General features: G+C 39.4%; 1 protein-coding gene across 1 annotated transcript; it reads right to left on the bottom strand.

Moving 5' to 3' along the window:
* Positions 1–1,404: 1,404 nt before the first annotated feature.
* LOC124145112 (putative ankyrin-containing lipoprotein Lxx09580) lies at positions 1,405–14,116 on the bottom strand. The gene is made up of 4 exons (XM_048391309.1): positions 14,051–14,116; positions 5,444–5,537; positions 2,830–2,871; positions 1,405–2,548 (listed from the first exon to the last, which is right to left on the bottom strand). The coding sequence occupies exons 3-4, from the start codon at positions 2,867–2,869 to the stop codon at positions 2,133–2,135; spliced, it is 456 nt and encodes a 151-aa protein (XP_048247266.1). The 5' UTR covers positions 2,870–2,871; positions 5,444–5,537; positions 14,051–14,116; the 3' UTR covers positions 1,405–2,132.
* Positions 14,117–16,847: the final 2,731 nt, after the last annotated feature.

Here is a 16,847-nt window from a genome sequence, read left to right as displayed (position 1 = left end):
ATGGCTGGCAAATCAAATGTCCATTCATGATAACCAAATCAGTTCGTCTGTCATGGGTGATACCGTCCCACACCATGACACTACCGCCCAAATACCGATCATGGTCAAGAATTTTTACCCTGACTACCTCTCGCCGCTACGTCGCCAACAACTTGTTCTGCCATCGGTGTTTCGGAGGCAAAACCATGATTCGTCTGTAAACATCGTGTAATGCCTTTGGCGCACAGCCCGTCGCTGGTTTTGCCTAGCCCACTCCAATTTGTGCCAACTATAGTAAGTTGTGAGGGTCACACCCTCAACAGGACGCCTTAATTTCAGGCGGGCAACATAGAGCCGGTGTTTAACGATAGATGTTAAAATTCACCACAGACGAAAACTTACACTTTTTGATTTTCCAAACGTTCAGGCAACATGGGATGCTGATTTTCCCCCTCGCCATTTTATCTGTTCACTTTGACTTGTCTGTGCACGTGCAGTCCAAGACATGTGTGTGGTTAGATGTTCTGCTCAGGTGCAACGCCGTGGTTTTGTAACTGTACACCTCAACGATAGCTCATTCAAATAATGAGTTCCCATACTCTTTGTCGGCAGTATACCATGACCTTTAGAGTTTAGAATTTATATGAAGAGAGACATACGGAAGAAGAAAAAGAACAACATGTTTATGCTCATGATTCACGAAAGTAACAAAGACAAGTTGACAATGTATACACGTTACTCATATACGTTGTTTTGAAATATACTTTTAACGTGGTGTTATTTTTCAATCAATCCGCCGTCTGGTGTAATTATGTATACGTTGTCATCAGTCATCTGAGATGACGCGTTCCAATACGTCCCAATAAGTAGATCTGCTGACTCAGAAAGTTAATTTGACTGAACCAAGGCACTTTCTAGTTATTGTTTTATTGGATAACGGATGACATAATCGTCAAGGGGAAACAATTCGCTGTGCAGAGAGGCGTCACTTGGGCGTTCCAGAATTATATAGTCGTGGATTTGAGTACAAACTTTGATCTGAGGACGCTGATGGTTCTCCACATTAACTGCAATTACATCTAACATGAAACACGCGTGGTTGCAAATTGATTTGAAAAACAACACTCTACTTAAACGATATACATAAAAGCTACTTACCTGTTTAACATTAACTCATATCGTTTGTTCCTAATCATTTGTTGCAATACACGAGCCGGTAAAGTATTTGTCGTGTATTCAATCGCCATGGTTTGTTGCAATACACGAGCTGGTAGATTGTTTGTCGTGTAAACAATCGCCATGGTTTGTTGCAATACAAGGAATGGCTAATTTTGGACAAAGGTCGTGAGTCAACTTGGGAGGACAATTTAAACGCATCTGATATATATATTCTTTATTCCTCCACAGGATAGTTGCATACATATAATGACAGCATTTACAAGTTTATGAAAACAGGCATTCCTATGTTAAGTCTATCCCTGCTTACATGTCAGAAGACATAATGTTTCTTCACAAGGTCTATATATTTCTTCTCTACAGTCTCTGGGTTTGCTGGCATCGGGGGCGCCAACAGAACTGTTGCCAATTTGTTTGGTGTAGGCAAGTCAACATATATATGAATAAGATCGTCCTTTGGCGTTGGAATTTACGTTCAGATGACAACATATTTTCAGCCAAAATTTGCATATAAGTAAATTTATATTTGCACCTGCTCCAGACATGGGCAAATTTGGTCCTGGTTTATATAGATGGACATGAGTAAACGCGTTCATATGACAAGTATACTTACGTCCCTATATTTACACACGTATGCGAATATACACATACATATAAAAGTGCCTGTGAACGGGGCATTATTAGATAACAAAATTGACAGTGGACAGTAAAATAACTAGCGTATCACATATTTGTATTTATAACTAGCATGAAACTGTAAAAAATGGTATAGCTTGCCAGTAATCAAGGTAACGCGACGACACTGGAGACCATTGGATCTTACAGTACATCTGCTACCTGCATGGAGATCCTCAAAAACAACAAACAATCTCACCTAAGTCTGCAATGGAAAACTCGAGGACGTGAACGGCACACGCAACGTCAATGTCTGTAACAACATGTCCTTCTTCAATGTCAACACAAACACTACAATCACTTCACTGATCGACACTCGACACCAGGAGATCCACTACTTCCTGATATCCCCAGAATCTCGCCATGTCGGCCGCTGTCTCCCCATCCACGTTCCTAGCGTTGATTTCCGCGATGTTCTGTGAGAGGACAAACTTCACCGTATCCATATATCCTCCATCACAAGCCCAGTGAAGGGTGTTGTTGCCGTCATCGTCCACAAGCGAAACATCAGCTCCTTTCCTCACAAGAAACTGTACTATTTCACTACGTCCCCATCGTGCTGCCTCCATCAACGGCGTCCTCCCGCCGATGTTGCTACTGTTGATGTCAACCAGACCTGCTGCCAGGATCCGATTCACAGCTGCCAGATCCCCTTCCATGCTAGCTTTATGGAGTTTGTAGGCTGCCTGGGAGTAATCACGTGCGGCTTTCCGTTTTACTGAAGCACAAAATTAATGAGGTCTTTACCTTACAGCTGCATTTTTCACGTCTTTCAATGATGATAGAAAGGCAGTAGACATTTATATTTAGTCTTGTTATTTGGCAGACATCAAGAAGGTGATTGTAGAGGGAATGATAAGAGCTGATGATGTGTTTTAACTTTTAGGTATTTACATGCTAAGAATGTTTCTGAAACATTTTACAGTGCTGACAACATTTAGTGTATGTCTGGAGAGTAGTTTGCCCACTACAATACATGTAACGTTGGTTCCAACTCACCTAGTGTATCTAGTCTTCTGGGGATCTCAGACTTGCTCATGACTGTGGAGTGGAATAGAAACTATTTTGATTAAGTAGTATGTCTGTGTGGTTGATGTTGCCAATATTTAATATATGCTGTCATATTACATTATGATTATCGACCTTTTTATTGAAAAGAATATGTTTTTGATGAAGGGTGATGTAATTACAACATCATAATTATGCACACAGCGACATTGTCATCAATGGTCCTAAGTGTTCTCCCATCAACTGTGGAGCTTAGTCTCATATGTGGCAGCAGGACGCGGGGCTTCCGTCATTCTCCAGAGTTTTTTTTGTTTTGAGGAAAGCTACAGCACATGGTCGTCGTCTGAGACGTACGAGACTTGACATGAAAGCATCCAAAGATGTTACAGAAGTTATATCTGACAACAGCTCTTAAATCTAGGAGTGGCGTTTACAGCAGCCTGTAAAGTATTTTCAATGCAGCAATCATACAGTTAGATCTCTCTAGACGACGGGAATTGAATACGTTAACACCATGATCACTTTATATGTTGCAAGATTTGACTAGAATTTAGTTCGGTCCATTCACATGTTACTGTACTTCATCAGAATATTTATTACATTTAGGAGTGACATTTACAGCAGCCTGTAAATATGTCCCAGTGCTGCAATCATATATTTAGGTACTACAGACGACGGGAGGTTCGATTAATCGGTTCGCATCATTTTGTTGTCTTTCAGTAAACAGTTCAACAAAACTAGATCCCACCTAACAATGACAAACAAATACACAAAAGAAACTGGCCATCTTAAGACTTAAGTAATCATTAACCCTCATTAAACATAATTACACATACCTTGACTTTGCCACATATTGTATTATCTATTTTTGAAATATTAGAACAGTAAAGAGGTGGGTTGTCTGTGCTCAGTTATGATACAATGGGGTTGGATTGATCTGTGGTTTGGAGCTGATGCACTTGTTACGTTTAAGTCGTATTTATTTACATAAAGTTTGTCAAACATAACTGATATTCCCATCACCATGAAGCGGCAAGGACTAAGGGGGATAACTCATACGGGTCACGTGACCACGAGTATGACCGGGCCTTTCCGCCGAAGCCAAATCCCTTTCGTACTGAACTCAAACAACAAAGAACGCGTACTTCAGGAGAGATGTCACGCGTTATAAAACAGGCCAGGCAGACGGCGGTGAAAATGAAGACTATGGGAGCAGAATGGAAGACATGCCGCGTCCAACAGATAGAACAGCGGAACTGACAGCAGAGCCAATAAGGAACCGACGAACGGGAGACGTCGGACATGCAGATATGATGAGGTATTTCACCTGTTAATGTTAATATTTTAACATTTTAATCTCCAACAGGACAGGGAAATAAATATTACTGACAATACCCGCCCTAACAGTTACACCTGGCCAGTCAGAGATGAAAGCCCAAGCGTAGGAACCGGTCGTAAAATCCTCGCGGCTGATCACCGTCCTGTTGATAGTACCCCCATGCATGACATGCAGGGATGGTCTGACGGCAATGATACTATGTTATCGGAGGACAGCTTATGGGCTTTTCTTTTAAAAAGCATTCGCGACGACATGCAACAAGATACTTATAAGGAGCTTCCGTCAAATGGATCATTAAGCAATACCTATATGGGATTGTGTAGATGCGCCAAAGGCATCATTGAAATATTTCGGAAGAAATATCAATGAATAAACAATAGCGGTTCTCATTTTTTCGGGCATATGCTTGGAACGATGTCCAAATATGAGGCAGCACTTGCTCTAATCCTGAGCACAGTTAGGTTGGCAATACAGAGGGTAAGGGTGTATGGATGGCGCTCGTATCACGAGCAGTTTTGCGCAATATAAATTGGGCTAACATTGACAATGACCATTGGCATATAAACTTATTGCATCAACCAAACTTTATTCAGCAATGTATGGAATTTTTTACAACCAAAGACGAGAGTCACAATAAAGGCACCATGCTGGGAGTTTCACCAAAATGTTGCCTGCTGACTAGATGAAGAGCTCCCTAAGAAATAGTTGAACTCCAGTGCAAGGGCTGTTCTCCAATCAGGCTGGGCGTCGTCGTGCAGACATATCCACATAAAGAAGGCTCTGCTCTACTGGTGGAGGGTTTTAATTTTGGCATGTAAGTGATTATTCATTATTTAAAAATATTTTGTTTTGTCAACAACAACCATTAATCATTAGAATTTATAAGGAAATATTACAGGGCAGAATTGCCTGTCCCTTTAATACCTCTCTATTGACTAACCTGAAAATTTTGCCTCAACACTGAATACCCAAAAAGGAGATAGTGGAATTTAGATTAATTCAGCATGTATCGTTTCGAGCACATAATTTCATAAATGACTTCATTGATCAACATGCTGTTTCGGTTCAGTAAACATGGTTTGATGCTGCCATTCATATGATCCAGGTGCTTGGAAGCGGTGCCTTGTTACTTTAGGGTGACATAAAGTGTGTCTTTTGACTGATTCAAGTCAGGAGACACAATTTCCATAAACCAATATTTTGTGGATATTTGTCTCCCTATGGTTTATAAAATAAGTTGTGCTGTATTTTTAAAGAAATGCTTACTTCACTGACTTGGCTACGTCATCAGGGTCGAAAACAGGTCAGGTACAGCTCTATTTGGATGTTTTCTCTTTGGCGGCTGAAGAGGTAATGTTGCCTGCAAGACAGCATTCTTAACATTTAAACAATGTGCATCCATTTCGAAAATGAGGCCATACAACAATACAATTTACTGACATTCTTAGATATAGAAATTGATACTATAAAATGGTAAATCTGCAAAGCACAGGAAAGAATCGACCATCACTTTAGTTGAATCCAACAGTTTCTCACAAAGCAAAAAGAGCAGCTTTTAAAAAAATCCAATCACTTATCAGTTGGTCAACTTTGTGGTGGGGCGGCCTTTCTCCCGGCATTTTACCGACATGACAAAGGATTTAAGAAGTCACATCATCAGTTACGTGTGAGCAATGTCGTCAAACATGATCTGATACTGATAAGATATTTTGAGAAACCGTAACGGTATCCTATTGTTTCTAGAGAATTTGTGGTATGTCAGCGACCGCTTGCAACTGTTTCACGAAGACATTGCAGAGGATTCGGGCTATATTTCAATCTCGTGGCTATGCATATCTGGAGGAGGATAGCTCTTCCAATTAATAAATGCCTTTTCAACACTGATAATTATATAGAGCGACAAAACCCTTTCCATATCCAATAAAAATATCTGCATAAATCGGTTGTACGATTCCGACTATATCATGAGCATGTTTTTATGAATCACTATCAAATAGTAACGATACCAGGTGTTTGCAAAAAGGTGGCACCCGTCACAATAACATTCAAAGTCAAGTCAAGTCATGTATAACATGACACATGAATCGTGGCAATACTAAACACGTTGACCTCTAACTCCACTAGGGTTATGGTATGGGTAACGTTATTTGTCTTAAATTGAATCTATTCATCAAGGCACATCCTTGGAAACATTAATACCATTGCTGATTCCCTTTCAGCTATTCCACATCTTAGCACCACAGGGCAAACACACGCGCACGTGATTCACCTTTTGGAAGCTTTCAGATAACTTGAATTCCTACAATTATCAATACTAAGTGAGCATGTGATTATGCAATTTCATCTTTATGTAAGTTTCGGTTTTGATTTACCATAGGGCATAATTGACCAGTCCCATTGTCCCATTTTTGTGGTACATTGCCAACATGGCGTTAGTAGGTAAAGCTCCCTTCACTGTAGCCCAGCATATATCTGCCTCTAGTCGCACAGGAGTCAAATCTGACCTCACCTTAGCTCAATGTCATCGCTGAATATTAAATTCTCTAACAAAGATCAGTAAGGTAGGACAAGCATTATGCATGCTATGGCCCATCAAGATCCAAGGATATGCCCTGTAAAAGCAATGTCACGGTACCTATCAAGACTGTCTGGCTTACCTCAGAAGACACACATATAATTCTTCATATATTTAGATATAAATAAATAAATATTAGATATAAATGCAACATACAACACACATTCTTTATGCACACAACAGCAGCATTAATGGGGGTTTCTCCATGTAAGATCAAGTTATGGGGTTGCTAGAATACCGACACAAATATTTAAACAAAATATCTGCATTGGTAGTGTCCATAATGGTAACACTTAAGTTGCCGATAAATGGAACATCCTACATTAGCCGAGAGAAGTACAGGTTGAGAAGTTGGGCAAGTCGATGGTGATACGTTTCCCAGAAGGCGATCATCATGACAGCCAAATCGAAGTTCATACACATTTTCTCCTTCAAGGGATTTTAGCATTCCCACTTGAAAATGTCTGTGTCTGTGAGTTGGGTTTAGCCCTGCTTTTAACATTATTCCAGTTATATCACGTCGTGTCAGCTTAATGTGGGAGGAAAGCCCGAAGTGATGCAGGTCTCAGACGGTTACCACTTCGGTGAAACCCAGGAGCACGGGTATGGTGCTGACAAACATAGAAACATAATTGGGGCGAACCAGGATTCGAACCCACAATCATAGGTTTCTGGTGGAGCCTTTGACGACAGGGCCACCCGTGCCCCCAACTTGAGAATGAATCAACAATGAAAAGTTCTCCAAATCTCACTGGCTATGTGTATAATTGAAGTCATTTCATAGTGCCAAGCTACTGTGACTGTCCATATTTGTCTCTGGGGGATCCCGTAGCACTGGTAAAAGGATTCATATCATATAGGTAGACTTCTGCTAGCCTCTTTGGAGGGCTTTCTAATCGACCAATAAGTACCTGATACTTGTATTGCTCGCGAAGGTGGGGGTGCAAATTGATTAGGCTGTCTATCATATCGTTCTTTACCGGAAGGAAATGTGCTCAATGTTGGCTTAGAAATAGCATATGAAGCAATAATCCGTTCAGTCATATTAGGCATTGTGGGTATCATAGGGGATGGATTCCTTTTACTTTAGCTTATCACAAAAGTTACAGACTCTTGTTGGGACATTTGGGTTGACTGTAGGACAAGTGTTCTGTGGATACAGATACAGAATTCTTTGATGGAGAGGCCTCTGGTCTACACAATATTTACTAACCACTGACTCATGAATTTCCGGGTCATACTGTTACCTATCACTATTTGTAACATATGCAGTGAAGTCATTGCGAGTAGGCTCACATTCTGGGCATTAGGATTCAGTTTCTTTGGTGACTGGGATTCCGGTGATTCATCATTCTTTCTCAACATGGATTCAGCCAGCTTCATGTAGTTCTCTTTCCAAATTCCGAATCTTCCTTACTTGTAATTTAGCATGCATTCGCTCTCGCCACTTTGGTTGCCTTTCTTTCAACCATTTGCGCGCAGGTATGCGTTTTGCATATTTCTTCTTAAGCTTTATGCTGTGCTCACCACGTTGGGCTTGCTTCTTCATACATGCAAGGAGGCTGATGATCCGACAGATTACTGGCAGATGATATGCGACTATGAACCAGCTCTTATGACTGAGACGTGACTGATTGGAATCTTCATCTGAAAGTCTGCTGTGTTCACCCGAGATTAGTCTAGTTTATGACCTAAACTTGTGACTTTTATATGAATGTCTCTTAGATTTTCTCTCCGAATGACGTGCATCAGAATAATATGACGCTGAGCAATTGGATTCAGATTTGTTTGTTTGGCCCACCCTACTAGAATGTCTGGGGCTCTGAACGGAAATTGTTTCATCCATATCAACGTCGGAGCCTGGCAATACATAGCTTTGCAAATATGAGCGGGGATAGTTTTCTCTTGTTGACGAGAGCCGACGCTCCCTCTTTCGATTCCCCAGACGATTGTAGGCTTGCAGACACTCCCTCCCTCTGTGCTACTGTCTCTTTGGTTTGGGAACCACGATCCATGTCTTAATGCTTCAATGCATTCGCCATATAATGTAGGGTCAAATTGGTGTCAAAAGGAATCACACGCTTCACGGAAGTTGCCATTTATTCATCTAAAAATAGGATTAACAAAACAAGAGGAATAATATTAATCAAGGCGCTTCAAACACTTTCTTACAGGTGTCATGTTCAAAAGAAAATACTTGCTTTGAGTAGGTAAACATGATTATATTGTTATATCATATTATAAGTGTCATTGGTATGCAGCGGGAATGTGGTGTATATACCAACGGGAAAAAGTAACTGTGCATCATATAAAATTCAATAAGAATACAAGAATAAGGGTTGGCATCACAAGTCATGAATTCGATGAAAAATCGACGGAACATGACTCATTACTGTCAAAGGAAATTTCAATGGTGCACGCTACCGGGACCTCATAGTTCGAGATCATGTTCTACCCTTTATGCAAAATCAGGTACGTAACGTCACCTTGCAGAAGGCCCACATGTTGCATGTGTTGTAACACAGTATTTGAGGCAGAACAACATTGATGTACTGAAACGACCGACTGTTTCCTAACCTTACTTGTATGAATGTCTGTATCGGTTGTCTTCTGAATGTTTAATTTGGTTGAAGTGCTAGCTACAAATTCTTATGTTGTATTTTGTATCCACCTTCACGATGGCGGTTACAATCATGTATATATGTTTCAGTTTATAATATGGTAGTATGGTATTTTGTATACTTTTATCTGATGAGAAATACATTTAATTAGTGTATTGTCAGTTATATTGGATTCAGGCACATATTCACTGTGCCGGGTGCGTTGTTACACGTCCATGGCAAGGAGCTTTCGGGTAGTGCATTAAAGCGTACGCGTTCGCTCGTCACGCCGAAGATCCGGGTTCGACTCCCTACATGGGTATAATGTGTGAAGCCCATTTCAGGTGTCCCCCGCCGCGTTATTGCTAGAATGTTGCTAAAAGCCGCATAACACCGTACTCACTCACTTTCTCCCATGTAACCGACATTGCACTCATTGCTTATAGTCTGTTTCAGTGTCGTGTCATGTGTTGATATACTATTCTATATGTTAACAGTTATATCATATATCAAGGAAAGGGTTTTGTTATTGTAAACAGTTTCATTCAGGAAGTATTTGCATTGTAGGATGGATGCTTCATATTTGAAACACCACCTACATTTGCAAAAAAAATAATGTGTGCGTGTGTCTGTGTGATTGGGAGACCTGACGGTCAAGGCTACTCAGTATAAACTAGGGCAAAAAAGGTTTCTGTACACCATAACAAGAACTTTTGAATAGAATTTGGTCAACCTGATATCTAATATGAATAGTTCAATTGTCCTGAAATTTCGGAAAAAAATCATGAAACCTCAGATATTTCCGATCATGGGATGATGAACTAACTGAACACTTGTGATGACTGTGTCAAATATCAAAGACGCTTTTAAGATAACACATAAAATGACTTGTACATTGTTTCATTCAAGTGTTTGTTGGTATTGCATGGTTTATATATGTAACACCACCCTAGTTTGCAACATGTTCTCACATGAGACTAAATGAGGCTAAAGACCACTCGTTAGGACGTAGACGCCCTAAAACGCTGGTGTACAATATAACTTGTTCATTTATATTTGGAATTTTATTAAACTAACTATATATATGCTGTTCATGGCTGAAATTAGAGGTCCAGGTACATAATCCATATTACTGCCGCTTTAATGGCATCATTTCCGGTGTGGACAAAACATGTGCAATGAAGCCTTTACCTTACTAACATCACTTCCGGCTTGAAGAAACGTGTCCAATGCAGTGCCACTCTGAAGCAGCTAAGGATCATGTCTTTAACTGCCTTAATAACAAAGTTACATACGGTTCATCATTAAGATTGAATGTCCTTTGTATTACCTTAACAGGAACGTTATTTGTACTTCTGCTTAATTATCTTGTCCCTCAATTTCAGCCAATCACATGCTTGATTATTCTATAAGAAATATTAAACGTCAGAGGTCAAGAGAATATTCAAGAATATTCAAGCCAAATATAAATCAAATATGTGCCTTGCTGGAATTCAATGTAACAACGATGGAATAGCATATGCTACTGTGACAATAGGTCACATTGACCTACAACTGATATGAAAGATTGTCATCACTTGTCATACATAAGTATTCAAACAATATAAGCATTATAGGCAGAAAATGTCATTTAGTGAAAATGACAAACTTTACCAATGACCTTGACCTTATAAGCAAGTCACTCACAACCTTTTGAGATCGCGCCACCACATCAAAGGATGATCTTATTGTACTAACGTAGAGTAAATGCTTATTAACCTTAATATTAAGATTGACCTTGGCCTTTTAAATGAATGGTCCTTGTGTGAAATATGTTGGGGTTGATTTTTTTCCATATTTCCCGCCATATTACCAAGTAGTTTCACACACATTTAAACAATAACAAACTCAAAGGTTAGACTTTATATATTTCTGTTATTATATGCATTGCAACATGTGCGTCAGTATAACTTATTACATAAAATAGGTATAAATAAGTTCATGGTAATCCGAATGTAAGCTCATTGCTTAAAGTCTGTTTCAGTGTCATGCCATGTGTCGATATACTATTCTATATGTTAACAGTTATATTGTACACCATATCAAGAATCTTTTAATAGAATTTGGTCAACCTGATGAATAGCTCAAATGTCCTGAAATTTCGGAAAAATTCATGAAACATCAGATATTTCCGATCAGGGATGATGAACTAACTGAACACTTGTAATGAGTGTGTCAAATATCAATGACGCTTTTAAGGTCACTCATGAAATCACTTGTACATTGTTTCATTCAAGTTTTGTTGATATGGTATGGTATGGTTCATATAAGCGTTATAGGCAGAAAATGTCATTAAATGATAATGACAAACTTTACGAATGACCTTGACCTTATAAGCAGGTCACTCACAACCTTTTGAGATCGCGCCACCACACCAAAGGATGACCTAATTGTACTAACGTAGAGTAAATGCTTATTAAGATCACTTCGATGATGACCTTGGCATTTTGAATGAATGGTCATTGTATCAAACATATTTCCCCTTTGCTTTAAGACCGTGGTCTAGTGGTAGAGCGTCCGCACGGAGAGCGGAAGGTCCGGGGTTCGATCCCCGGTCGCGTCATACCAAAAGACGTAAAAAGAAGGTACTTGTTGTTACCCTGTCTGGCGCTCGACATTAAGGGGCTAAAACAAGGACTGGTCGGCTCGGAGTCAGTATACTGTGTCTGAGTGGGGTATTCATGTTAAACTGCGGCGTGGTATCTCAGTGAGCTAGCACTATAAATCGGCATCAGTCCGGACTAGTACAAGCAGCCACACAAACACACACACGTACATGCACGTCGCTATATAAGTGCAATAATCTTGGACGCGACGTTAAACCCCATTTCACCCCACCTCAACTTTGCTTTAAAGGAGATATGATATCAACGGGATGTCCGTGTGCCGTGTGGTTCCAAAAAGCAAATGTGGCGTCGATGGTCAAATTCAGACAAAACCTTAATGCATCCCCATGTGGCGCTGTTTAGTTTATTTGCAAATTTATGAGGTGTAATTAAAATATTTTAGAAAGAGATTCATTGAAGGATCCTTAATAATGCCCCGTGATGACTAAGAGCACCATGCGGGCAGCACAGGTACGGTAAGTCCCCATGGTCCCTGGTATGGTGACCTAACTTTAGCTGTTGGTGATCTCTAGCCTGTTCTTGTAATGTGTCGTCTGTCATAATCTGATCATTTTATTGTTCTAAAACCAGTTTTACAACTAAAATCTGTGATATACTGCTCGTTGTTGTACTGTCATTCGATGGCAGTTTTATTTATATACAATATAAAGGCATAACTTGTTCAAGTCACGATATGGCTCAAATATTGCCGATCGGACTTGAAATTTTAACTCACTCACTCAATCAGGGTAGAATGTGTCACCAGCACCCTATTGCTTGTCGTAAGAGGTGACTAAAATTAAGAAGCCGTGTGGATTTCGGATCAGAATTAGGCCCTAGAAACATATTGTCATAAGAAGCGACTTAATGGATCGGGTGTTCAGGCTCGGTGAAATGGCTGTTAGCGTACACAAACAGCGTTGGTCGTTGTTCAATAGTTTGACTGGTTCAGATTCGATTACTTACAGGCGCTGTAAAACTGGACTATTGCTGAACGCAGAGTTGAAGAATAAGCACATAGCCACACACACCTTAATACTGATTCTGAATTCATTCATGCTAAAAAAAATCAGCTCTATATTGGTTATTTATATAATACAGTTTCAGTGACAACGAAAATGTCAGTCTCTTTCTAAGTATGTTTCATTATAAACAGGTACACGTTGTTGTAAATACACTGTGCATTTTACCTGTGCCCTGCTGTTCTTGTGGTTGGTTTATCTCTCTGGACCGTACACTGATCATTTTTAGTGAATCTGCATTTGTGTAATGTCCGCATCCAAGTGTGACATTGTGTGTAGTGTTTGTCAACTTTACATGAATGAGTGACGTCCAATTGATCCCTTAAGTCACACAACTGTAAGGAGGCTCCACGTCTCAGCTGTACACCACACTCCACAGGGTAAAACATGTTTGATAGGCATTACTTAGAAGTTGACAGATGACAAGGTAGACACAATTGTATGCATAACAACTGTAAAAGGCGACGTTTCGGTATAGATCCTTATTTCGTTGTCAAGCAAGGATCTATACGGGAAACGTCGCTTTTTATAGTATTAAAGAAGTTGTTATCAATAAAATTGTGTCTAACTTGTCCACAGGGAAAGCTGTGCATGCCCATTCTCTTAAACATATCCATGTATTTTCTTCTTTGTCATTGAACCCAATTGTCAAGGCATACACTCCATGTATTGAGATTATAAATGTAAAGGGGTTTGTGCGTCAGATTAGTCAGTCTCACAACAAATCCAAAGGGTATTCAAGTGTCCACCTGAACAAATAGGGTAACATATGGTACAAGTCAAATTAGGGGACATAATTTTTGTCACTGATGAAATAGTAACGCCACAATCCCTGTTCAGTTGAACAGTTGACTTGCCTTTGCGTGTGTTTGTGAGTTGTACAACCAGCGGGGTAGGATTTCGCGAACATCTGGTATCATCACTATTCGATAATAATTGATAAACACATGCTTATGATACAGTCCGAATCGTAATGTCTTATGATTATGGAGAGGGTGTTGTCACTCTTATATACATTAACGCAATCTCACCTTTCCGTTTTATACTCGTTGACGATTCAGATGTTGGTGCCTTTTCTGATTGCGTGCCGTCTTTCTATAATCAATTCATGATAAGTGTATCAATATATCACGAGAAATTACCAACGTCCATTCTTGATGAACTAAAAACGAAATTAAGTCAAAAAATCTATTTAAAAAATCAAGTTCGCAGGAAGAGTTTGTTGGATTTAACGCACATTTTTCAGCTTTTCAAAATAATTCAACAACTGTAAATTAAACGTGAATGAAAACATTAGTATTCAGTATTTTGAACTGTTTGGTTATACAATCTATATGTGAGGAGTGGTGCAACACAGACATAGCCCAGATGAAACAGTCCTTGACACTAAAAGTAGGATAATTCTGAAATAAAGTGAAGACTTTATAGAAATTTCGTGACATGGGCACGGTATTTAGAGCAGTTTCTGTTGTAGAATACAGAAATGTACGTACAATTCAATATTTGCATACAAAGACATATCTTACCTTCGTCGGGCAAGTTATATCACTTTCACCTCGCAGCTCAGGCATGTCTGCTGTAAGATACTTGCGACACTTAGTCTCTGTGACTGGAAAAATGCATTGTAGCTATTTTTATAATGCCTTTTCAGGACAAGCGCTCCACGACGTTCATGATTATTGTTATAGTGCAAACCACTTGAATAGGTCTTCAGCAACCCATGCTTGCGGTAAAAGGCGACTATGCTTGTCGTAAGAGGCGACTAACGGGATCGGGTGGTCAGGCTCGCTGACTTGGTTGATGCATGCCATCTATCCCAATTGCGTGGATCGATGATCATGATATCAATCACTGGATTGTCTGGTCCAGACTCGATTATTTACAGACCGCCGTCATATAGCTGGAATGTTGCTGGGTGCAACAACAAACAGACAAACAAACAATTTGTTTTGTAAAACTTCATTTATCCAAAATACCTAATAGTTTGAATGTCTCCAAGTTCACAGAAGATCTGCAGCAAACATTCGGCATGTCCCCTGTGCCATAAGCTTCCTCCTGTCAGGACCCTCAATCCCCAGAGCCGTCTGTTAACATCTATACATGTCCCTTAATACCTCCTTACGTCGCCGGATCTTACATCAGGTCTTTTATTATCCCAAAAAGCTTTATTACACTGCTATTTGCATTGTTCTGTTTTAAGATCACCTACACCTACAGTTATTATGTTTTAGTGAACAGTGCGAAACAGTGCGGCATAAACAAATCTGTTCAAAAGAAAAAGATGACTCTACCCCCAAAAACTGGCCCCCATCGATTTCGCTCGTTACACGTTTTATGATTAATAGAACACGGCAAACTCTCGTGTAGTAGTCGCTAGATGTCAGGACTAATGTGCAAAAGTGCATTCATCAGATTCTCATGCCCTACACTGTGGCAATTATTTGATATGTGCTGAACTAACAGAAATGATTTTTCAAGCAATGAACAGTTCAATGTATCCTGCTAAGATTGAATGGGTGATGCTTGTTGTCTTTGTTATATGTGTAAACAGCTGCATGTAATATGGTTTGTGTTTTGTTTAGTTCCATATTCATATGCATCGGAATTTCTGCAAAGTCAAAACAAGGTAATTTGGCCAAGAAGTATAACTAAAGCTTGAGGTATATTGATTATCTGATATCGTTCAATAACCATCAAATAGCCAATTCCCTTCAACTGATCTACCCACCTGAACTAAACATAATGGAGACCAGTATCAACTTATAGTTTCATTGCTTTGAAATTAAAGGTGTAATTTTAATGTTTTGATACGACTCTTTCTGTATCCGTATCACACATATATCTTTGTTAATGGCCATAACTTAGATGTGGGCGATAATTAATTAAATGAATATAAATCATTGTATAGATAGCTCTCTCCTCGTCACCTTTTTCTGCCCATCAAGATCTGGTTTAGTATTGTGTACCCTCTTTATTTAACCTATAGCGGTAGAGCAGATTTGTCGTCATATTCTTTGACGAGCTACAATCCGTCATCTCGGGCACAGACTTCATTTCCCTATATCTGGAGAGAAGCTGCATTTCTTTACTGACTGCCTTCCTTCATTCATACAATGTATTCAATCACAATTTATTTCTTTTTCTTTTTCCTGAAATAAAGACGCATGTTTGACATCATAGAATAGATTGACATTTGATTACATATTAACATTTTAAAAAAAGATCCAGTTTGAAATGAGCTTTCAAGTTTCATTGAATTAATCTAAAGGGGCCTATATGGAAATTTCACAGCAGTGACTAGTGTGCTTAACAATATGTTGAATTTTTACCCTATTCACAACGTGGTAATAGGGATCCTGGTGCTGAAAAATGTCGCCACTGAGAGTCGGCAGAACATGAATTAATACCTCGGTCATATGTGGACATTCTCCATATAGTGATTTGTGCACGGACACTGTCACGTTTAACATTACAGTTCACAGGCGTCAGTTTATATCGCCAGTGATACCTGTCGTTTATATCTTTACTGTTGCGTATAACCTTGTTCACTTGTGAACTCACTCTTTATGCAATATCTATATTCATCATCCAAAACTGGCTCCCACAGGAGATAGTGAAACATATGACATACTACTACATTGATCTTTAAAAAAGAAAGATATTGCGGGGATTGTGACAAGGAGATGACAAAGGGGAAACGCATGAAAGTAATTAAGTGCAAACACATTAACGCGTTGTTCCACTTTTACCATCAGTATATACCTATTCAGCCTTCAAAGGAATAAAGTGATGTTTGCGTTGACAACACCTTAGTGTATTGCTATTACA

The sequence above is a fragment of the Haliotis rufescens genome, unplaced genomic scaffold, assembly GCF_023055435.1.
Source record: "Haliotis rufescens isolate VD_foot unplaced genomic scaffold, xgHalRufe1.0.p SCAF_9, whole genome shotgun sequence".
Lineage (NCBI taxonomy): Eukaryota > Metazoa > Mollusca > Gastropoda > Lepetellida > Haliotidae > Haliotis > Haliotis rufescens.
This window is presented reverse-complemented; position numbering and strand designations above follow the sequence as displayed.

Coding starts and splice junctions, on each gene's coding strand:
- LOC124145112 (XM_048391309.1), bottom strand. CDS start 2,869: ATGAGCAAGTCTGAGATCCCCAGAAGACTAGATACACTAG. Junction 2,549..2,829: donor CAGAAGACTAGATACACTAG/GTGAGTTGGAAC, acceptor TTTGTGCTTCAG/TAAAACGGAAAGCCGCACGT.